Below are 23,780 nucleotides of genomic sequence, written 5' to 3'. Positions count from 1 at the left end.
AAACATATATGCTTACTGATAGACAAAATAGTAATTTTATCAATGCGTTTGTACTAAGATATCATAATAATATCTGCAATTTATCGGAAAAGCATTCTAAAAACGAACATCAATAATAATATACAACCTTTTTGGTTGGAAATGAACGATCAGTTATTGGCCGTTTTACATCTAAAAAAATGTGGAATGCCATTTGCGTTTACTTTTTTATTTTACTCTTCCATTTATTTAAAGGCATTCATGTAATTTTATCTCCTTACCAAACTTTTCATAGTTTTGGTATGGTTTAGAATTTTTTATTTATTTATGAAAATGTTAATATTTTTTGCGTTGTTATTTCGTAGGCATTAAAAAAAATACTTTTTACTAATGATTCTGCAAAACTGTTCAAAATATAATACTGTATACAAATAATGAGGTTACTTCATATAGCTGAATATTTGTCAAATCGTTTATTTCTATCATCGACAGGCCGCGGTGTGATCGAGGTCATAATCTATTAATCTCGCTATAAAAGGCGGGTACGTACGCGTCCGCGGCCAACTCGCCCGTTAATAAATGATGTTCCGTCTTTTGTATAAACTTCTCAGTTGCCACACAGTTTCGAATAGCAGCCATTTATTATTTAAATCCGACTGGACTAAGAACTCCAATCCGTTTATGTAAATCGATGCTAATGCGCTTTGTAGTTGAGGGTTCGTACTTGTACCTTTGACAATTTTGCCCCCGACGCGACGCCGACAAGTCTATTGATATGAGCCTTTCAGGAATAGTTTGTGCAGATGTATGGAAATAGGATAAGAAACCGATTTAGTTACTTCTGAAGTGCTTCTATGTGAAAGCGTGTTTAAAATTGTCATAAAAATCGAAAACAGATTTATGGACATATATGAATATTATGGACGCAATCCATCAAAGATAAACAAATATTTAGAAAAAAATACTAAACACGAGGTTTATCGAAAAATAAAGAGTCATTGTTATGGTTAGACCCAATATGAAACATACCTACCTACATAAAAAGCTTATTTAATAGAGCACATGTCAGTCCCACCGTCGTATCTATTATGTAAGAACGTAAGAGAAGCGCCGAGAATGAAGTCTTACAAAATTTAGGATGCATGGTTTTTACGATCTATAAAAAGCATACATGTATGTACGTACATTCTTTTATCCAACAAAATTCACTTACCTCTAAATATTTGAAAGGGGTTTAACGCGGAACATATCACGGTAATACACAAGATGACTTGCGTTTGTGTGCGTGAACACTCTCATCGGTAACTTTGCTTTGAAACCCCGCTGACGATCCAAGTTGATCACAACGTGCTTCCCCCATCCATCGCTACAGATCTGTACAAACGTACCTATTATATGAATGAATATTTGCACTGCCTGTGAAATCATTTCATTGATCAGTGTCGATACGAAAATAGGCTCGGGCAATAGGCTTTCAAAAGCTTTTCAATTTAGTCCCGCGGCCGGGCGGGCGCTGGCGCTGTCACGGATTTTGTTGCGAATTTCCATTCACGGTACGAACATACCTATGGTTCCTTTTATGAAAGTTTATTATTCCGTGCTGTGCTGTTACAGGCGTGTCGAAGTGACGCTATGATCTAGGAGACTATAGGCTGGCTACAATATGATTAGGCGTATTGTGTGACCGCGGCGGTATATGGCCACTCGGACGGTCGTAATCAGGTTTATTAGCAGGAATAAGGCGAGGTGCGGCTTTATTATCGTTATGTATTACCTGTCCACCCGCCTGCAAGGTGTGTCCGCTATCGATCGCCTATTTTAGTCAGGTTCTTTCATTAAAGTTAAGCGGCGCGTTAAGTTTCACCTAACGAGTATCTTATAGACCCTCATGCCTATTTTAAAGGTTATTTAATAGCGGAGAACAATATCGGGTTAATAGCCAATTAAGTCTTAATACAGCAAAATAGACTACGGGCTTCTTGTTTCATGAATTTATATAAAGATTTATATAGGTATCTCATCCTTATTATTTGATCAGATACCAAAGTATTTTAAGATAAGTCAACTATTTCTTTATAGCAAGCCTACCCCAGCGTACGGTGACATGTCATTTTTATGAAATCCAATTTAAAAAGTATTAAGTTCGATCGGCTGATCCAAATCTTATCCATAGGCTTATTGCAGTTCATAAATTCGTAGACATGAGAAGAAGGCAGTTTTAACGATACGCCATTACTTTAAGGGGCTATTCCGAAGAAAATGAGATCTTCAGAATCGACCCATAATCGGGGCATTCTGATGCCGCTTTGAATATCGCTCAGCAATTTGTAGAAAACTTATTACGTTATACTAAAAGCTCTAAATTTTAGGCAGATGGAATTCAATAATAACCTTCAATCTATATGAAAAACATCTGCCCGTTCGATTTATCCTAGTGCCGACAATTTTCAGCTGACTAAGATTTGTCCCTACTCCGAAGAGGGGTCTATTTACCCTTCAAATAGATTTTCCCTCAAATAAGATAGGTATTCAACCGACAAATGAGGGAACAGCCTTTCCGGTTCACAGGAAACAAGAAAGTACCAAATGTACTATGAGTTAAGCCTACCATGGCTATTTGGCTTAGGTTACAGGAATATGAATGCATTGCCATCTAATGGTTATATTGTATACAATATGCGTAGAACCTAAGAACCTGCATAATGCAGTGTCAAAACAGCAGTGTTAAAATAAAATGCTGCCTAGAAAGAAAAAAATGACAAAATTAGTATGTAATTTTGATGTGTTTTTTTTTGGATTGCTATTTTACAAAAAATAAAATTATAAGATTGACGTACGCAGCAAAATTACACAACTGACTTATTTATAGAAATTGAAACCACAACGCGTAAGTAATGCGACCCTTCCGAAACCTTTTTTCCATATCAACAAATATACTTTTTTAGTTTGTATAAAATATTCAGTATTCAGATATACCTTTGAAATATTACATTAAACGAACACTTAACCTTCGTTTAACTCTGGCCTTCCTATTTGGTTCGTGTCATGTGGATACAAAGCGTACCTCTGTATCTGCCAGCCATTGTCTGCCGAAACCCACGTCTGGTTGACGGCACTATTTTATTTAACACTCAAAGTGTAGACCGTGCTTAGAATGTGACGTCACGTGCGTGCATTGAACGGGAAATTCGAAAGACTTCTACTTCAGGCACTCCTTTTGCATGAGAATTCAAATTTAGCACTACCAGAAACGTGTTGCTACCCTGTCAAAATGATTTGAAAAATTCGTAACAAAAAATGTTTACCACTGTTTCTAAATAATAATTAATTAACATTCCCAAAAGATAGGGAAAACTTTATTAACAGCCCAACCTTATTCGTACGACTATATAAAGGGGGACTATGGCTATTAACCGGACACTTTTGCATACCCCGATCGACCGACCGACTGAGGGAGGATTCACCTTAGAAAAATTAACGCGTTACGAGCGCAATAGTATTACACGACGATAGTGTGTCAAGCTATAAATAAGAAAATGGCCTCATAATGTTATGTAATAAAATCACATCTTATACCCTTTCAGGTGCATGATTTACATTTTAAGTATCCATAAAATATTGGCAGGTAACTTTCAGAAACTATGGGCCAACTTTGGAAATAATGGCTTAGCTTTAATTTCGACTCTTATAATAAAATATGTACCTACCTAGTAGGTAAAAACTACATAAAACAAATATGAAGTTTTGCTCCAATAATCTTAGTTCGCGAAGAACAATCCATCACATACAGTGCTATGATAGCTTTTAAACGTAGTAATACCAATAGGAATTCCACATAAATTGTGTGATCCATCATCTCCCACCTCGGCTAGTAAGTGAGCCGCAGAAGTCGGGGAATAATATTACTTGCGAATGTGCTACGAGTGTGTCTGTCTGTGTGCGTGTGTGTTTGTGTAAAACAATTGAATATAATGTCAGTGTAGAGGTCTGGAAAACTGTATAGTGCGGATGTGGACTAATGTGGAGTCACAATTACCTACAGTGTATTTATAATATAACCATATCTAACACAGTGTGGTAGAAATTCTGTCCTAGTTAACTTTGAGTTAAAAGCTAAACAAAATACGGCTCACGCGAATTGTGGATGACGAAATAAAATACGTATGTGTCATGTTGCGTGAGCCTAACCTCATGGGACAATACCTATGTATGTAATATACACCCCCTATTTCCTCGTTACTTTGTATACTGAAAAAGGTACCTATAAAGAACATTCTTTTTGCTACGGAATCGAAATGATTTGACGAAAAAATGTTAGCAATTTCATATTTTTATGCGATCATTTCTCTTAGGATTGGGTTCAGAAAAATACCCTTATTTGTTAGTCACAAACGCAATACGTAAAGTTAGATATACGCACACCATTACCAACATGTGACACATATCGGCAATTAATGTTATCGTTACCGTAATCTATGGATTTTAATATCCAAGTATTGCCAAACGTAAACAGGAAAATACCCGATTTAAAACAAGCCGGCCCACTTTGAAGCAAAATTATATAACACAATTAAGAGACTATCAGGTACTTAGGTTTTAAGTATCACTTTAATATTCATCAAAATTTATGAGGCACTTAAACCGACAATTTCGACCCTAAAATATAATGTCCTTCCTCACAGTTTGAAAAGTCGCACTGAAGATAGCAGTCCTGGGGAACCCCTTTGTAAATCCGAATCGTGTTCAACCATCTTTGTACTATGTTTCTGAATCCTCTAATTAATAATAGCAGATAATTTAAAAGCTTTTAAATGTGCCGCTGCATAGTGCTATTTTGTTCTAGCGATTTGTTTAGCGTTGCACAAAATTTAATTTACATTCACATTTACGTCATACATTTATCTATAGGAATGACAGGAATATAATTATGAAAGCTGCTATGCTAAACATGTGTATATTGAACAGTGCATACCAGCTCTAACACAGCTTATTGAAAATCAATAGATGACTATCACAGCTGATGTTTTCGGGCCCATATTGCGATTGCTGACTACGCAACCGTGGATTACGGTATTTTGTTCAAAACATCGCCACGCAAACAAACATTAAAGTAATAATTTTGGGAACAATCCCAGCATATTTCCATACAGCCAGCCAAATAACCATAAAAGTGCATTTGTAGGAACAGAACAGCATTCTGCACTTTCAAATAAATTTTTCGCTCCACTCAATTTAATTTCATAGTAGGTAGCTATTTTACAGTCCGACCGTTCTGTGGCAGTAATTGAACACATACATTTTCAAAACGGAGCTAATATTAACTTTTTAATTAGGGAAACTAGTTTCAAAAATATATTTGGGTAGGCAATAAATGACGGAGGGACGGAGTTGCGGGGTGCGGGGGTGCGGGGGTGACACGCCACGCCATGTCCAACACTTGACACCGGACGCCGGCCGCCGGACGCAAACAACATGCGCCCCTTAATTGCTGTCATCCGTAAACACATACAGATATTGGTTCACTTTGGCCGTACGCGGTCGCAAATAAAATTAATTGAAATCTTTTAGTTGGAACTCGTTTCCCAGCCTCAAATATAGTGCGCGCCGTGTTTATTTGTTTTAGCGGCTAACTGGACGTATTTTGATTGGATGCGTTGTCAAACATTTTGATTTGATTTTACTGACTGAAAATACAAGCATGTATGTATATACCGTAACGCACCTATTTGTTTAAGCAATGAGTGTTTGCAATGAAATTAAATCTTTTCAAAGCATTTATAAAAGAGCAACAGATTATTCGAATCAAACAAAAATAAAAGCCAACATTTTAACATTATAAAAATATTATCAACCCAAATACTTTTATTTCCCTGTAACCCCGATACGTGACGTTTCGATTCGGAACCTCACACCGTTTATCCCCTCATTACTGTGATAATTGAAACATTATTCAGATTTTGACACATGTGCTCCAGAATTTGATGTGATGTAAATTCTGTTAAATCTCTGAACCGTATTCCATTATAAATATTATAATAACCTCTTTAACGATATCGCCTCGGGCTTGATCTTGGCTTTAATGTAACACGATAAAGGTAATCCCGCCAATTTACATAACACCTTCCAACAACTAGGTAACGAGTGGGGTCGGTTGTATTACCATACGACACCCCTATCCTCATTAGACGACATTTTTACAAAATAAAGGCGGTTTACCAAGGCTACAATTTATTCGTGTAAAAGTTTGCGTTTTCCGTCAATCGGTATTGATTCCGCTGGAAATCTTGTTATCTCCTTTCAGCCGCATATTATTTGATCGCATCACGGCACCGTACGGAAGGGACGTGAATTTTAAACCGTGTGTACGCATGTGTTTAAATACGTACGTGTCTTAAACAAATATTAATTAAAACGAATATTTAAGTATTCAGAAAGGACCAGTTCCCGTGTGTACGTGTTGTGATAAAATGCCTCGGTGCTTGGATCTTGTGTTTACATTCAATTTCAGGAACGTTACGTTGCGCACGCAAACCTATTATTTTGAAGACTAAGAACACATTATTAATATTCCTTCAGACAAGGGTTGTTTATCAAATGTTCTTAGTTGAGCTGTTCTTCTTAATTACGTCTGAAAATAAAATGAGCGGTACTGCGTAGGTGTAGGTTTACTCAATATACGCAGAAGTATAGGCGCCCTGATTACTTTGTGGTTTGATCTGCTCACTTTGCCACCGTAAGTACTGAAGCTTACATTTATACAAGAAGGAATTTTCTGCTACAACAGCGCGATTCTTACTTGCTACATTTTCTCGCAATTCTTGCGTTGAATCACCGTAGAGACTTACGCTTTAAAATTTTTGCTAAGGAGTAAGTTATTTATGTGAAATATTTCCATTTCTTTTATTTAAAGTTTTTAAGTCGTTGAAAATCTTTAAAAAAAGGAAGCAATTTTACGAATTAGGTAATAAGTAAATGTTACATATTATGTTTGTTACATATTAGACTTCAGTTATCTTTAAAACACACTTGTAAAGGATCGTTGTAATTTGAACGCCTTTAACTCTTCGTGTTCGGTATCTCGGAGAAACTATCAAGTCTAGTTGCCGGTAAATGTATGGCTTCCAGGAAGACTGAACTTTGTTTGTATTCTAGAAATTCATGCTAGAGTTTTACTTACTTTAAATTCACATTTCTGTAAAAATAGGCTGTCTAAATAGACCTTCCTATTAATAGGAAACAATCTGAAAATAAGAAATGGTTTTTAGAACCAATACTTGCTACATAACCGGTAACCATAGTAACCTGAAAGAAAAATATCTTAAGGCCCTACTAGAATCTAACACAACACCCGATGTACGAGTATTTGATAACATTACTGGATCTCGCAAACATGATTATGTTCAATAAAACAAAGTATCAAGGTCTATTTGACGAACGTCCATTACCGACGTACTCCCACAAAGTGGACACGCGGCCAATAACTAGGTACGTTAACTACCTTCTAGGAATCCAAGCCGTTTGAATTACCACTTAATTAATCAAAGACTGACTCGGGCACGACCGCGCCTGTTTAACAGCTAATTTCACTTCGGATCGAACGCCTCTGGCAACACAAGTTCGCAGGGTACGCAGATTCTTGGAATTGTTTAATTAAATACCTATGTAGCAAGTGTTGGTTACCCTCGCCGGTTTGTTTTGGTTGCTTGGTTGCTTGGTTGGTGGAGTTCGGGGAAAATGTTCCTGGTCGCGTTGAGTTGCTTGTCAGGTTTCATAATATCGTTTTATGTAAGTACTAAGTTAGCCTCGTTTGGTAAAATTAGCGCACAAGCAGTATGATTTTCATTGCCAGAATTAGATTGGTACCGTAACTTTTAGGTTCTAACTCAAAAATATAAATGAATTCAGAAGTCTATTACAACAAGAACATTGACTATTACCCCCATTTTATTTGGTATCAATGCTGTATAAAGTATTAACGCCAATTAAAACACCCTAAATCTACTAATTGTCTTGACCCATAACGAAATGAGGGTGTGTTCGGAACGCCTGGGTACGCCCGTATTCAAAGGACATGGGACCCTTCTCAAGGGAAAACAGGCTATGGCAACATTCCTTATGTCTTACAGTAACCCATTTACTACAAATTACATAATTTAGTTAAAAGATTTTTTATGTACATTTTTTACTAGGCCCTTTACCCACAGTTTTTCATGAACTCCTTAAAAAGAGCTCGTTAAGCAAATACCCACAGCAGATAATGTTGAATTTATAATAACAAGCTACTTACGTATTCTCAGCAGCCCTGTATTTCGTGTTCTTTACAGGCTTTAATAGATTATCTTATCGCGACGTTAGGGAGAGTTTTAATATATTCCGTTAAGTTAGTCTTAGTCGTTTTAATTCTGAACAAGCATACCATCTGACAATGCTGTCATTATCATATTTAAATAAGATGTTAATTTCTAATTATTATAATTTATTGGTCCTTTTTGACAAAATTTCCAAAACGTGTACTTTTATTGGAAAACCGTTTGGCTACTCAACTCGGAACCCTATCGTTGTTTTCAGAGGAAAAACAGAAAAAAATACAGTTTTTCTAAATACACAAAGAATTGTTGAAGTATTATCTCTCGCTATAAAATATCCAATCAGCGTATAGTGGTGAATCGTGTACGTGACGTTCAAAGAGCGGCGCTGATCTCGGAGCTTAGCTCGTTTCAACGATACATCGATTTGCTCGATGTATCGATATACGTGATTCGATGTGTTTCGACGACTCGAATCGATTGACGTCCTCATCTCACGGTAATCTGGCGCTTAGTCATGCTGCGAAGTGAAGCAATTTGTGCACTGTGTAACGAGGTGTCAAATGGTAATGAGAAAGGTTATTTTGGTAAGCTGCGGAGATGATATTCTGAGTTAATAGGGATTGCTTACGTAGATACTCGAGTCGGGTGTTATATATAGTTGATGAGATTCGTGCATCAAATGTTATAGATATGAATTTGAAGGATTCAGAGAAAATGTTAGTCTTGTGGTAGCTACGAAAGTTGGCTATCTGTTAGAAAATTTTCATGTTTACACATTGTATTCAGAACACTCTAGTATGAAATCTGTAAGCAAGAACTTCAGAATCAAGAAAAACTTGCTGATAAAACCCATAGTATTCAAGATACCCTGAAAATATCGGGGTCACGTCCCAAAATCTCATACCCTAAAATAAGTAGTGGTTATTGGCAATAAAGGTGGTGTTATCACCTGCACGGCCGTGTTACCAGCGGTATAAACAAGGCGGGATGCTCCATGTACCTACAAATGGCGTCAAATGTAGTTATTGGGATCCCCGAGGCTAAATTGCGGCGGGCTCGGTGCTTCAGAATCTAATATAAATTTCCTGATTCCGTATTCCCTTAAATTCTCATGTTATGGTACAGGATTAGATAAACAACGTGAGGCCTCCAATAGGCTTAATAGCTTTGTGATCCGACCTTTTAATATATCTGCGACTTAATCGGGGATGTATTGTTAAATATTAAACAGTGATTCCTCGTTGTAATTTTAACGACCCCTCGCATTGATTGGTTTGTTAACTTACCCGGTTTAGTTAACAAAGGTCTTCATTTCACGCTGGTGCTGTTAAAATATTTACATCATTAGTTATTCCGACTGTCTGTGTAGATTTATTCAGGTTGATAGTAAAATGGATGGATTTGTGTTTAACAGTGACTTCAGCTGTGTAACATGAATAATTCCAACTTCATTCCATTTTCCCTTTGTTGCTTTTTTCCGAAGGTAAATAAGTTAGCTACGTAAGCATTATTGTACCAATCGTCACAACGAATGTCTATATTCCATCTTACGAGTTTTCGTGCAAAATAATTGAACCATACAAATTAAAAGTTAGCGAAGATAAGCAACCAATAAAATATCGCAAGACGCGAATGGTAGGACAGTTAAATGGCATCACAAATATTGACTTGGCGGTTCCCCGGAGTTTTCCCGAGTTGTCGGGCGTAGCGCGGGTCCCGTCTGGCGCGAAGCCAACCGACCCAGCCATTTGTGTACCTACACTACACCCCGCTCAACCCTGAGACGTGTTATGGAAATTTTCTTAATTTCCCAACCCCTTTTTTTATCGACGTAAAATCATCAAATGACCCCTCCCGCTGTGGGTTAGCAGCGGTGAGGGAGTGTCAGACTCTTACTGACTAAAATCGTCGTGTACCGTCATAGGCCTTTTATGTACCAGGGCCGCGGTATCTCTTTCGAACAACCCGCAGCCCCGGCAGGCCAGCCCTGCTGGGCCCGCTGGGGTTGCTGACGTCTCTTTGAGGAGCGCGTGGAACAACGCGCGCCGTCGACACGGGTCTGTCGTCTAGGAAGACAGAGGGACGATGAGCCACCCGAACTCACCGCCCACAGACCCACGCCTACGGTGGCCGGGAGTCATCTCGCGACACCCGGCGCCCATGGTGTCTACCTGGTCCAGCGCGGCGGCCGGGATGAGAGGTGCGGACTCTCTGGCGTTCCGCCTCCTCCTTCTCGAGCATGACCGCTTCGCAGAAGGAGGCGACGGCATCCCATTCCCTCTCGCCCCGGACCATGGCCTGAACCAGGGCCGGACGCGAGAGGTCGCCGCCGCCCAGAGCCTCGACGAGGACCCGGCGGTGCCCTTCCCATGCGGGGCACACCTGGACTGTGTGGTCCACCGTGTCCTCGGGGCTGTCCGCACAATGGTGACACCCGGGCGCCTCCTCACGACCGATGCGGTGCAGGTACCTCCCGAAACAACCGTGTCCGGTGAGGACCTGCGTCATGCGGTACGTGAGGGCGCCGTGACTCCTCCCGAGCCACTCCTCAAAGAGGGGACTTACCGCCACGATGGTGGCGTGCCCTGCACTGGGTTGCGATAGTCGCTCCCTCCAGGCCACCATGAGATCGCGCCGGAGCTCCGCCCGCTGCGCGACAACTTGCCGCGGCAACGGGGTTTCTCCCCGGCGCTGAGCCTCCTCGCGCCAGTCGTACAGGCGCAAGAAGACCCTCGCCTCCAGATCCCACGGTGGCAGTCCAGCGAGTAGGCCAGCTGCTTCGCGGGAGATCGTGCGGTACCCCCGGATTAGCCTAATGGCTATCACCCTTTGGGGCACGTTCAGGTAGTGCACAGCCCGCGGCCGTGCCGAACGTGCCCATACCGGGGCCCCGTAAAGGGCCATGGACCGCATGACCCCCGCGTAGAGTTTACGGCAGGGGCGTTTGGGCCTCCCAGGTTGGGCAGGAGCCGCTTGAATGCAGCACCTGCCTTCTCCAGTTTGGGGCCCAAACGTCGGAAGTGCTCGACGAAGCTCCACCGGCCGTCGAGGACGAGTCCCAGGTACTTCATCGCCCTCTCGACGCCGATGGTAGCCCCCACCGTGACTTGGGAGCCTGAAGGTGGCGCGTTCCGAAGCCCATGAAAGCACATGGCCTCGGATTTGTGCAAGGCCACCTCCAGTCCCAGCAGCTGGATCCTCTCGATGACTATCGCAACCCCGCGCGTCATTATGTCGGCCGCCTCCTGGTGCGACCTCCCTTGTGCCAGAACCAGCGTGTCGTCAGCGTAGCAGACCACGCTGACGCCGCTAGGGAGGTCGGCGCGCAGCACCAGTCGTAGCCGATGTTCCACAAGAGCGGCCCCAGTACCGACCCCTGCGGAACACCGCACGACATCTCTCGCCGGTTCCATTCCCCGTTGTGACCAGGGTAAATGATGGACCTATCCGACAGATAGGCCTCGACCACGCGACGAAGGTAGGTCGGCACCCGGTGATACCGGAGTGCCTCCCTGATGCAACTCCAGGAAGGGTGTTGAAGGCGTTGGCGATGTCAAGAGACACCGCCAAGACGACCCCCGGGACACAGCATCCCCGTCGTGAGAGCTCTCACGCGCATGATGGCGTCCACCGTTGAGCGCCCTTGCGGAAACCGAACTGGTGGTCCGCAAGGTCCGGCCCTATCCCCCCAAGGTGCGCGACGAGGCGGTGTGCGACAACTCGCTCAAAGAGCTTGCCCACCTCGTCGAGCAACACGATAGGCCGGTATGCGGACGGAGAGTCCGCAGGGCGCCCCGGCTTCCGTATGAGGACCAGTTTCCCTGTCTTCCAACGAAGTGGGAACTGGCCCCTCCCAAACATGCGCTGAGAAGCCCCTAAGTCGAGGCCCGAGAGCCTCAAGGGCCAGGACCCAGGCCTTGCCAGGCAGGCCATCAGGCCCTGGGGCGGTGTTTTTGGCTTTCAGCCTAGCCACCGCCACTCTCAGGTCCACCCCAGTCACCTCGGGGACATCGTCGCCGTCGGAAGTGTGGTCCGTACTTGACACCGCGGGTTGCAGAGACATGGGCGGGGGAGAGTGTTCCCCGCGCGAAGGGAACAGAGCGCTCACCACCTCCTCCACCAGCTGAGGCCGAAGGCTCTGGGTCAGCGGGGGGGCCCATGGGCGGAGCTTGCCCCGCACCATTTTGTACGGGCGCCCCCACGGGTCCCTGTCCAGAGACCCCAGCAGCTCCGCATTGGCCACCTCCTTGGCCTGGACGATGGCCAATTGGAGGGCGGTCTTCGCAGCTCTGTAACCCTCGTACAACTCTGCTTCCCTGGCTTCTGCATCCGGATGGCGGATGCGCAGCCTGCGGTGTCTGGTGTACAGGTGCCTCGCAGCGACGCACGCCTCTCGAAGGGCGGCGATCTCGCGAGACCACCAGTACACCTGGCGTCGGGCGCGTCCTGGCGGGACTCGGGGCATGGCCACGTCACAAATCTCGGACATGGTCTCCCGGAACCACTCCGCCTCGTCGTTGATGTCGGCGGGCCTGTCCGGTGATGACACCCAGGCCTGCACGACTGAGGCTTCCAGGAGAAGCTCCCGGTCAAGGTGCCTCAGCGCCCAACGTGGACCACTCGGAGTCTGCAGGACCGGCGCGCTAGGGTTCTGGGCGGAGACGTCAAACCGGATGTACCGGTGATCGGAGTAGGTCTCCACCCCCTCCTCCACGCGCCAGTCAAAGACACGCGGTAGCAGAGCGGGGCTGGCGAACGAGATATCCACCACTGACTTGCCCCGCATCCGTACACACGTGGGGACAGAACCCCGATTGAGGACGACCAGGCCTGCTTCCAGCGCCCAGTCCTCCACCATCCTACCCCGTGCATCTGTGCGTCGGGAACCCCAGGCCAAATTCTTGGCGTTGAAGTCCCCTAACACTAGCACAGGGAGGGAATAACTTCCGACGACGACGGACAACTCCAGGAGGGAGTTGTGGAACTCGGCGAGAGTTCGGCTCGGGGAGAAGTACACCCCCACGACGACTATCTCCCCGAACCGTGCTGCGACGCAACCCCTTCCACTCTTCACCCCTTCGAGGGAAGGAGTACCAGCGGCGGCCGACGATATGATGGTCACTGAGCCGCTAAGGTCCTTAACCCAGTCATCCCTGGGAAGGACAAAGTACGGCTCAGCGACCACGGCGATGTTGATCGACCACTGCGCCATGCTTTGGAGCAGCAGATCCTGGGCACGGGCGCAGTGGTTGATGTTCGCCTGGAGGAAGCGCAATGGAGCCAGACTAGCACTCCATCACGTCTTCCTCCTCTTGAGACGCAGACACGGGCGCCGCGACAGCAGCAGTGGCGACGGCGTTGACAGCGGCGGCAGCGTTGGAGGCGGCGGCGGCCGCAGGAGCTGCGGTTGTGGCCACTGCGGAGGTGGTGGTGGTGGCGGCGACGGACGGCCGGCCCTTGCCCTTACTCTTGGTCTTGGCGGGTGGGGCACAGGACTTGCTCCCCGCCCGGTGTTCGGCCGGCTTGCCAGCCGCCGCGCACGCAGTGCAGTGCGGCGCGGCGCTACAAGCCACGGCCTTGTGTCCGGGCTGACCGCAGCGGAAGCAGAGGGCGCTGCGGTCGACCTCCGAGGTGCAACGAACACCCACATGATGCCCGACGTGGCATCGGAAGCACCTCAGCGGTCGGGGGTCAAGCAGCTTGACCTGCGCCGACACCCAGCCAACCAGCAATCTTCGGCCGTCTACGATGCGCTTGGCCGCCGTCACGGGGCAGCTCACCGTGATGGTGCACGTGCCCCTGAAGTCGGGACGTATGGTGCCCGCCTTCACTTCGTCGGCAGAGCACCCACCCGTCCTAGCGACGGCGGCCACCACCTCCTCCGCAGTAACTGAGTCGTCCAGGCCCATGATGCGCAGATCCGCACACTTGTGGGGCCTGGAGACTCGGGCATCGTCCGCACTTATGGACGCCCTAAGCCTCTCGGCTAGAGCGTCTGCGGCGGGCCCACTGGCCGCTCCTGGGACCTCCAGCATACGGGCGCCCGTTGCGGTCACCCTGAGCCGGAGGCCGGAGGCGATACCCAGCTCCTGCAGGTTCACCGCCTCCTTTGCTTGGGCGAGCACGTCGCGGTACGACACGCCCCTTTTGACCGCGTCCGGCTGTAGTGTGACTACTACAGCCGCGGTTTTGGGGGCGCGGAGTTTCGCCGCGGCGGCTCGCTCCCTGCGCCGCTGTTTCTGGGCCTTCTTTTTGGCCGCTTTGGCCGCCCTCCGCCTCTTTTTCCTTTCCCCCACCACCTGCCACTCAGACTCAGTGGCAGAAGAGGTAGGGGCCGCAGACGGTGTCGGCTTTGGAGGGCGTTTCGCCACTGGTGCCGACGACGGAGCAGGTGCTGACGTTGGCACCGGGGGCCTCTGCGCCTGGACCGCCCTTGCGGTCTTGGGCTTTGGCTGAGCGGGCGCCCTCCTGGTCGCTCCGTTCGGCGCCGCGACAGGGGGCTTGCTCGGCGGTCCCCTTCTGGGTGGGGGTGCCGCTGCAACCGCAGCCGCATAAGAGGCCCTTTGGGCCGCTGGGGGCTTCGGCGCCGCGAGGGAGGCCGTAGGACCCTGCCCTCCAGGACGGAGAAGCGGGCCTGGAAGGCCGCCATCTCCTGCCGAACCAGGGCTAGGACCTGGCTCTCCACCGGGGAGGACTGCGGCCGCTGTGAAGTGGTCCCGCTGCGTTCGGCCTCCTGCTCTCTCATCTTTCTAAGGTCCGCCCGGAGACTCCTGTTCTCCTCCAGGAGCGAGTTCAGGGCGGACGTGAGACGAGCCACTTCTTCTTGCAGCTTGGCCAGATCGCTCTTTGGAGCCTGGCCGAAGCTTGCTTCGGCTGCCGCAATGATTGTGGCGGAGGCCGAGTCAATCGCCTTCCGCTTGCTGGTCCCGAGACGCTTTTGGGACACGCCCTTGAACGCGGCCGCTACCGTCTTGGCGAAATTGGCCCTCCGCTCCTGGTCAGAGCCGACGGCCGCCGAGTCCTCCTCTGAGGAGCTCTGTTGAGCTGCTCCTTCCTTGTCTTTGGGCGCCTCAGCGACCCTCCCCTTCTCCGGCCTCCGGTCGGCCTTTTTGGCCGGGGCCCCGCGGCCGCAGGAGGAAGACCCCAAGTCGTCCTTCTTCCTCTTTAGGAAGGCATCGGCTCGGTGGTCCTTCTTACTTTGGGGGACCCTAAGGTCTCCCGCCGTTCCATCGCTGGACGCGGACTCGGAGTCCGAGTCCTCGTCCCACTCCCTTTCATCATCTTTGTTTTTATTATTTTTTGTTAAGGTATCCATACAGTTCCCACGATTATGAGAGCACTAAACGTCGACCCCGGCAGTGGCCTCATACCGGGGCAAGCCTACATACTGTTGGGGGCGGCTGGCCCCAACAGGGGGGAGCGCTAACGACCGTGTCCCCCACGGCCATTCATCCCCTCGCCGCGCTCCCAAAACTTGGGATTGGGTGGTTTTTTATCTAAGAGGTGTCCTTCCTCTGGGCCGGGCGATTAAGCCAAGCCCTCGGCGGCGGCATTAGGCATGCCTCCGTCTGCTGTCCAGCCATCCTGGCTCAGCAAACCCGCCGAAAGGTTTGCTCTTCGTTGTCCGAAGAGCAAACGAGCACCGCTTTAGTGCGCCTGCACCTCCGCGGGTATGGCCGCATCCTTGCCATGTCCACAAGCGTCGACTGGTCAGGAGCGGCCCCTCCCTGGGTCCCTCTTTGTCTGGCCTCTCCCCTGAACCTTTCCGGCATGAGTATTTCCCAACCCCTTAGATATAGATACCACTGATGTAGAGTATAGCCGTTAATCTTCATTTTCAATTTATATGTAAAGATATTCCCAAGACAGACCAACCAGATTAATTTATGATTGGCTCTGAAAACAATTTCGACACTATTAATTAAGAGTTATGTATTCCCTTAAATTATAAAAAAAAATCTTGCGGGAAGCAGTGGTCGTATAAATTGAGAAATTAAAATTAATTTCACGTTATAATTAGTAAGCTTCTTCTTAATTGAATACAACTGAATGCCGAAGGGTTATGAAATACGCCAAGAATATTAATTAAAAGTTGCGTTTCTCATTCTCGTTGAGAAATTACCTCTAAGTAAAAAGTGGTTTCACGGACGGATAATGCCACAATGTGTTATTACAGACCGAGTTAATCCGCTTTTGTTATGAGTTCTGAAAGGATTTATCGAGCTTTGTGTCTTTTCTTCATTCTTTTTCTCAATACTGCTACTGAGAGTCAATCAATTGGTTCGTATTATAATCTAGACTGCGCGTAAATTAGTTTTCTTTCAGAAAATTACTTTTCTATGAAACTTGTAAGTAGCTAGTTTCTGAAGGTAGAAATAACTTCAAGAAAAATGAACATACTTAGGTAATAACATGGTTCTTTTTCTCGTCTTTCCTAATTAACGAGTTCTTGGCTTAGCTCGAAGGCCATGCGAGGTTATTCTAGCTCAGGTAAATGTTATTAGTAAAAGCTTTCGTCTTAGCGGCGTGTAACCGCCTTAATGACGTCAATTTGAATACGACCGACTTGTCGGCTTCGCTCCACTCGACGGTAATGTAAATTTCCCGCTTGTGTCAGCCCTGAAAAGCATAGTTTCCTAGTATTATTTGACAGCGAAAATGGCCTGTCAATCAGGGAGCGATTGTACTGAGCTGATCCGAATGAGCAATTTGGCGATTGGGGAACTTGAGCGTTAATTTATGTATTGCTCTGTGTAACCTTGCGATAAATCGATGTGGGATTTCCAGCTGGGATTGAACATTATTTGAATATCGGTTTTAAATGTCAGGACAACTATCATGTATCGGACGTTTTATTGGATATGAAAATAGCCTGAAAAGCCTTGTCGAACCCGCGCCCTTTTCGGCTTACCGGGATTGTCATTGATAGGTATTACATATGCGTAATGAGATAGGCTGTAATTTATTACCTGTTATCATTATACTCTGCATAATATATCCTTATATCATAGAAAGCAATCTTGTGTGGACTATTGAACTCACCATTATCTTTAAGCCCGGCGGCATTAGATTCATCTTTCTTTATGAAGCTGTGATAGTAAAAACATTCGGGAGGAAAATAGAAGTAGCTTCATAAACTTTTTATTGCGTAGCACAGACGTATTTCCTGTTTCGTAAAAAATAATAATAAGCATTAAATTACTTTTATATTACTGTAGTACTAATGCCGGATTAAGCCTATACTTAGGCTCTCTGTTGTCATAAATTTTCTGATGCAAATTGGTAATGGTTCTTTCCCACATTTTAGTGTTTGCAAACTAATATGCGCTTTACATAAGTCACCGAAGTGATTGAGGTAGTGTTGTGAGATGAAGACATTGTTAAATGGCTTACATGATTATTAATAGGTCAGATGTTAATTAGCTGCCACACTGACCGCCTAATTGTACGTATTGAAGGAGACCCAGATACAGAGGGTAATTAGCACTATAATACAGATCAATCAAGGCTCGCTGACTGACCTAATATTTCTCTAATTTAGGTAACACACGCGTCTTTGCTACACATTCCTTATGGTTTCCTTTTACAGGGACATAAACGTTGCCCTTTTTGCCAAAGATCATTTGATAAGATTACTCCACAGAAAGCTCCCGGGAACCGTTTAAAAGATACGTGGAGTAAACAAAAATTGTGCCCCACAAGAACACAAAGCGATATAATCGAATCATACCTGTACTACGTGAGCAGACGGACATGAATTACGTTTTTCCATTTGGTCACTACAGAAATTCCTTTCTTGCTGTATTAGCGGAAATTTCGAAAGAATTTCTAACATTTTCGTTCGGCCGAACCTTTTGTGCGATACGCCGTAAATAACGGTACAGATATCGAGTTTTATAGCGCGGCTAAATGGGCATTAAAAAAGGAAATTCTCTGGAGAATATTAGCTGTAAAAGGTTGTACGCGAGTACTATATAATCTTTTAACAGCTCGGTTTTGTTTCCGTCGCGTCGTGTAAAATAATCCTATTACGTAAATAGGTGTCGTGCCCGAGCGCGCGGATGCATAACTAAGGCTTGCCGCAAACTCCACTCCGTTTCCTGGAAACGTCGGGGCAGCTTCTCCATAATAGGCAGCATCGCTAATAAGCCTCGGCACGCCTCCTGGCTGCACTCTCCAATGGAGGTGAATTTATGATATCGTTTAAATGGAACATCGTGAACGAACGCGGTTATTCATGCAGCTTTACTACCGAATCGATTACCTGAAATACGTGTGGGCTTACCTTAGCTATTCCTGAATATACTTTTAGTTATTACAACCAAAATATAAGATATATAAAGAAAATGAACCGGAGATATAATACGAAAAGCTTTGTCTACGTGTTACATAAGCTATGTACAATAGGCGTTATCCCAGCGTGTTTTGCTATGGTTGATTTTGTTCACGAAGTAACACAACAAACTTCATGTTCATTCTCTTCAGTGCGTACAAAAGAAAGATTCTTTATTCAGTTAGCTAAGTTTACCTAATGTACATAATTAAGTGGATCTCTTAGAAGCTTTGTTTATTTACTCAGCGGACTTGAGGTTATGCTACAATGAGAGACAGAAAGTAGGTCAACTTAGCGTAATGCCTCTTAATAAAGTAAAGCTTTCACAAGCAACACTTCAAAATAATATTGATGAATATCAAGATTTATTCGAACACTACCTAACAAATGCCATTCAAAAGACTTTCTAACAAAAGGTAATTGGAAGTAGGTACCTATTCGGGGAAAAATATTGAAAAATTCTTTGTTCTGGAAATCAGCTTCAGTTTTCACCTCAACAAACCACTTTCATGTCCAATTCGTCACAACAAATTGAAACAACAGCTCTTGTTTACTCTTCGCTTTCTGTCAATTATTTTTCAATATGAACGCGCTATAAAAAAAATCTAACGAAATGTGAACGGACAGACCTTCGGTAATTCACTTTTCGTCTTGAATCTTTATTGAATAGGAGTTTTCGTTTTTGGGCCTTATGATAATGTCAAATTTTGTTAAAAATGATGATTTTTATCTGAATAATCTTATAATGAAGTACACAAGAGTTTCGGGATTCCGCTAATCTGAAAACCCTGTTACAACACTTTCACACCGGTGGGTTTTTTCATGTTGTTATGCTCAAATTAGCCTTTCTGAAGTTAGCCATTTGACTTTTTGTGCATTCGTTCACACAGAATTTACCGTGAAGATTTTACGCAGGTGACTACTATTAGACTTCACGATAGCCTAAAACAATAATAACAAAACATTACTAATTTTCTAACTTTAGAAATGTTATCTGTATTTATCTGTATCTGTGGTATGTGGTCTATATGTTATTAAATTGTTACATATGTATTGTGCAGTTGATACAACGGCGCAGTACGATGCGGTACGCGCCTACCTCAAAGAGCTGGACATTTCGAGCGCCGTGTGGGTCGGCCTCATCCGCAGTAATCCTGATGGAGACTTTACATGGACGTGAGTGATTTTCATCTATTACATAGCCAGAAAGATTACTATCTTAAATATTTGTTAGGCATTGAAAACAAACTATTCCGCATAAATTATCAAAAAAGTATACCAGTAGCTTGTACTTAATACGTTATTATTATTTGGCTCCGTCTGTCAAAATAATTTAGTCAAACTAGGCTGAAAATCAGCACATTTTGAAATGAAAAAAAAATATATACAATGACAGCCCCCCTTCAAAACTTCCTATGTGTTATTGCTGGGAAGAAAAAGTGAATAACATTATCAATCCTCCATCAGTGACTACCGTGGTCTAAGCGGTGATGGGTACTGGAGCTCCGCCCCCGACGCGCGCGCAGCCCCGCTCTGCGCAGCCGCCGACCCTGCTGCCGACTACCGCTGGGAAGCACGGGCCTGTGGAGGACCCACTGTCGCTTCATTTATTTGTGAATTACCTGGTAAGTAAATATTTCTACTGAAAAAATTGAATTATTTTTAGGGCTAATTGTAGGATTGCAGTGTTTCGAAAAATAAAATCGAAGACATTTTACTTACCCTAGAATAAAACCTTTAATTTATACTTTTGTGTTCTCATATTAAGTGGGGAAACAGGCACAATTCATCTTACGTTAAAGTTACTTTATGCTAACGATAAACTATATTTAATATGATCATGTATGTGCATATATTACGCTAGATGTGAGGTCGGTACAATCTCAAGACAAATAAAGGCTCGGAGCTAAACATCGTAGTTTAGTTGTTGCCACGTAAACTAACTTTCATAACGCTTATGATCCTGCATGCTGTAAACACTTTAGTACTTGTTTGTTTGCTAGAAGGTGTTTTTAATAACATCTGTTTTTCTTTTGTTCTTAGTACCTCAGTGGGCGTTAGGAAATGAAGGATGCATGGTGCGAGCTTTGCCGGCGCTGACGATCCTATACCTGCCTGAAAGTGCTGCGGTCCAACTAACTGCTGACTGCGGCCTAGCTGGCGTCAAACGTGTACAGTGCACTGGAAATGTGGTAAGATAACATTCAATAGTTTTAATAAAATTGTGCAATACAAAACTTTAGGCTACAACTGCTTCTGGCTTTTCACAGAAACGCGAAGATCTACTAAAAGACTTATCATGCACAGAAGAAGATGAAATAACTAGCACTCCCAACTTGACATCTATGGGTAACACATGGCCTGTGTCTACTGATGTAACATTCACTGATCAAGAAACAACAACAACGGAGGGTACTACTGAAGAAAATCTCACAACTGAACATGAAGACGATATCAATCAGTCTACTACTGTTACATCAACATCTACAACTCATAATTTTAATGTTGTTATGGAACATAAATCACCATCACTCCTTAATGTCAACAAATTAAACAGACTTAGCTTCGACAAGAACATTGATTTAGGTTTGATGCAAAACAACAACTTACAGAGTAACTACATTCCGAAAATCGCAAACAGTGATAACTACATTACAAATGAAGAACTGGAAAAAATGGAAGATGAAAAACATATGCAACACAAAATGTTGCACGAAGAGATTGCAAGACTTGGTAATCTTGAAAATATATTTACTCAACCCACAGATCATTTTGTACCTCCACTAGTAATGGCGAAGGCTAAAATCAGTGATGATATGACAGTTTTGTCTCTACAAGAAAAACATGCCCAGCAAATGGCAGAACAGCATTACTACAAGCAAGGTATGCAAAATGGACAAAATGATCATGTTTATCAGAACATTATTAAGTCCACTACACAACAACCAAAACCATTAATTCTAGGACAAGAAGTAACAATGAAGAATAAAGAAGATTCGAAAAAAGACAAGCCTAAATCTACTATGCCGAAAAAGTATATCGAGAAAATATATGACCCTAAAAGTAAGCCGCAAAGAACCGTTGAAACTAAAATAGGAACAGTCGAAAAAGCGGCGCCATCTACAATTCCAACGGAAATAACAACCAAACAAAGTGAAACTACGCCGATGACTCATTTCAATAAAATGGATGACGATTCTGCTCTCGACCTCACAGTTTTCCTAAAGGATGAGCCAGAACTACCAAAAGAGAAAATTCCTTTCCCCAACTACACCGGTGACGTATCTAAGTTAGAGGTTATAACAAATATCACATCTAATAACGAAACTGAAATAAAATTAGTAGATGTGGAGGCTACTGAAGAAGTTAAACATGAAATTCCTAACAAAAAATTTGATGAATCCACTCAAAATGTCACTTTGAATCACGAGGTCGTTAAAATTACTATAATTTCTGAAAGCCACACAACTGATGCTCCGACTACATTTGAAATCACTACTAGAGTACCAATTGTTCAACAAACTACTGTGAACAGTGTGGTATCGACTACTCATAAAGAATTTCCTGATGAAATTACCAACAAAACTGAATTGTTACCAACTACGCAGTCAAATGTAGGTACGACTGAACTATACACAGCAAAACCTGTCGTGGATGATTCTAATGCCACGGGAATATCCGTGTCCACGAACAATACCGCTGCTTTTGTACATACTGAGTCAACGGAAGGGACACCAAGTACAACCAAAGAAGTGCCTGTGACAACCACTACTGAATTAAATAACAATACTAGTACTCAGAATAATCTGCAGCAACACGTTTCTTCGACGGCTGCTCCTGCTGTAGTAGAATTGAATCATAATATCAACATCGAAGGTTTTAGCGAAGAGACCCATGATGAATTTGGTTCAATGAACAATTCGACAGACGCAATAGATGATTTCCAATCTCCGTTACTTTCTGGAGCAAATGAACCGTTGCATCGACCCAACAGATCTCGAAGGCCACAACAGCCAAATCGAAATAAATTCAATCCATTTCGCATATTAGGTTAGATATAAAATATTCATACTGCAATTACCATTTTAATGAATTACTGGTGATGACTGAACAAAATCCTTAACATCTAACGTAATTAGTTATAGTGGGTCACGGTCACATTATAAATTGTGATGGCACGGTGCACGTAGTTCATTTATATTAATATGTTTTAACATTTAGTCATCTATCGGATGAAATGCATGCAAATCATAGTCACAAACATGAACATTATGAATGTCAGCTCGGGTACGGATTTCCGTTATTACCATATTTACATCAATAGATACCCTCGTAGTTTCATAACATATTTACTCATAAAGTCATGTATGTTTACGAGTAGGCTTTATTTCAAAATATACTTAACTCGTTTTGAGATTAGACTCAATTATGTATCTAGTCTATAACTTAGTCAATTCATGTTTTAGCATAGCATAGCTATTTAACATAATGAACTTGTTTTGAATAAAAATTAAGTATCCATAGATTTTCAGATTTGCCAAATTATTGAATCTTCATAATTATACATAAGTCTCACTATGTGCGAGTACTAACTTACTCATGGACATTCAAACAGTCAATGTACTTACATAGTAGGTTAGTGGGTAAAAATTGAATTATGCGTAACGAAATTCACAAACCATATCATGTTAGAATAAGAGTTAGTTTAGTGAAATTTTATTTTTTATGGAACCTAAGGTACATTGTAAGATTATGCACAAACGAATCGTTGACAAAGAACCGCACTACGTGACACGGGAATCAAACAACGTAAAAACATTTCATGAACAACCGTCATGTAGCTGCAACCCTTTGTATTATTTTTTTGTATAATATGTAGTCCCCAGGTTATGTAATAAGATTTTTTAATAAAATTGATAAAACATGCATTCTTTTTTTTATTGAAAATAAACCATGAGACTTATGAACTTGATCAGATTGATACGGAATACAGAATCTCATAAAAGCGTGCGCGCAGGTAGAACGAGTAAGTAAGTATAGTACGGCATGGATTGCCTAGCGACACTGAAATTCCCAAGGCTTATCAAGTTAGAGGATTGCTCTGAAGAAAAACTAAGTTCACGAGTAAATCCGAGAGGCGAAAGGCTAGTCTATTAAAA

At 43.8% G+C, this 23,780-nt stretch overlaps 1 protein-coding gene across 1 annotated transcript in view; it reads left to right on the top strand.

The window, feature by feature from the left end:
* Positions 1-23,547, top strand: part of LOC110373141 (uncharacterized) — a 45,600-nt gene extending 22,053 nt beyond the window's left edge. The window contains exons 3-6 of the mRNA XM_021330320.3: positions 19,683-19,797; positions 20,089-20,246; positions 20,665-20,813; positions 20,892-23,547. Of these exons, the coding sequence (XP_021185995.3) occupies positions 19,683-19,797; positions 20,089-20,246; positions 20,665-20,813; positions 20,892-22,676 (2,207 nt within the window). The 3' untranslated portion in view covers positions 22,677-23,547. The remainder of the gene's footprint in view (positions 1-19,682; positions 19,798-20,088; positions 20,247-20,664; positions 20,814-20,891) is intronic.
* Positions 23,548-23,780: the final 233 nt, after the last annotated feature.

The sequence above is a fragment of the Helicoverpa armigera genome, chromosome 6 (assembly GCF_030705265.1).
Source record: "Helicoverpa armigera isolate CAAS_96S chromosome 6, ASM3070526v1, whole genome shotgun sequence".
NCBI classification, from domain to species: Eukaryota; Metazoa; Arthropoda; class Insecta; order Lepidoptera; family Noctuidae; genus Helicoverpa; species Helicoverpa armigera.
Note: the sequence above shows the minus strand (reverse complement) of the source record. Positions and strands in the feature narration are given on the sequence as shown.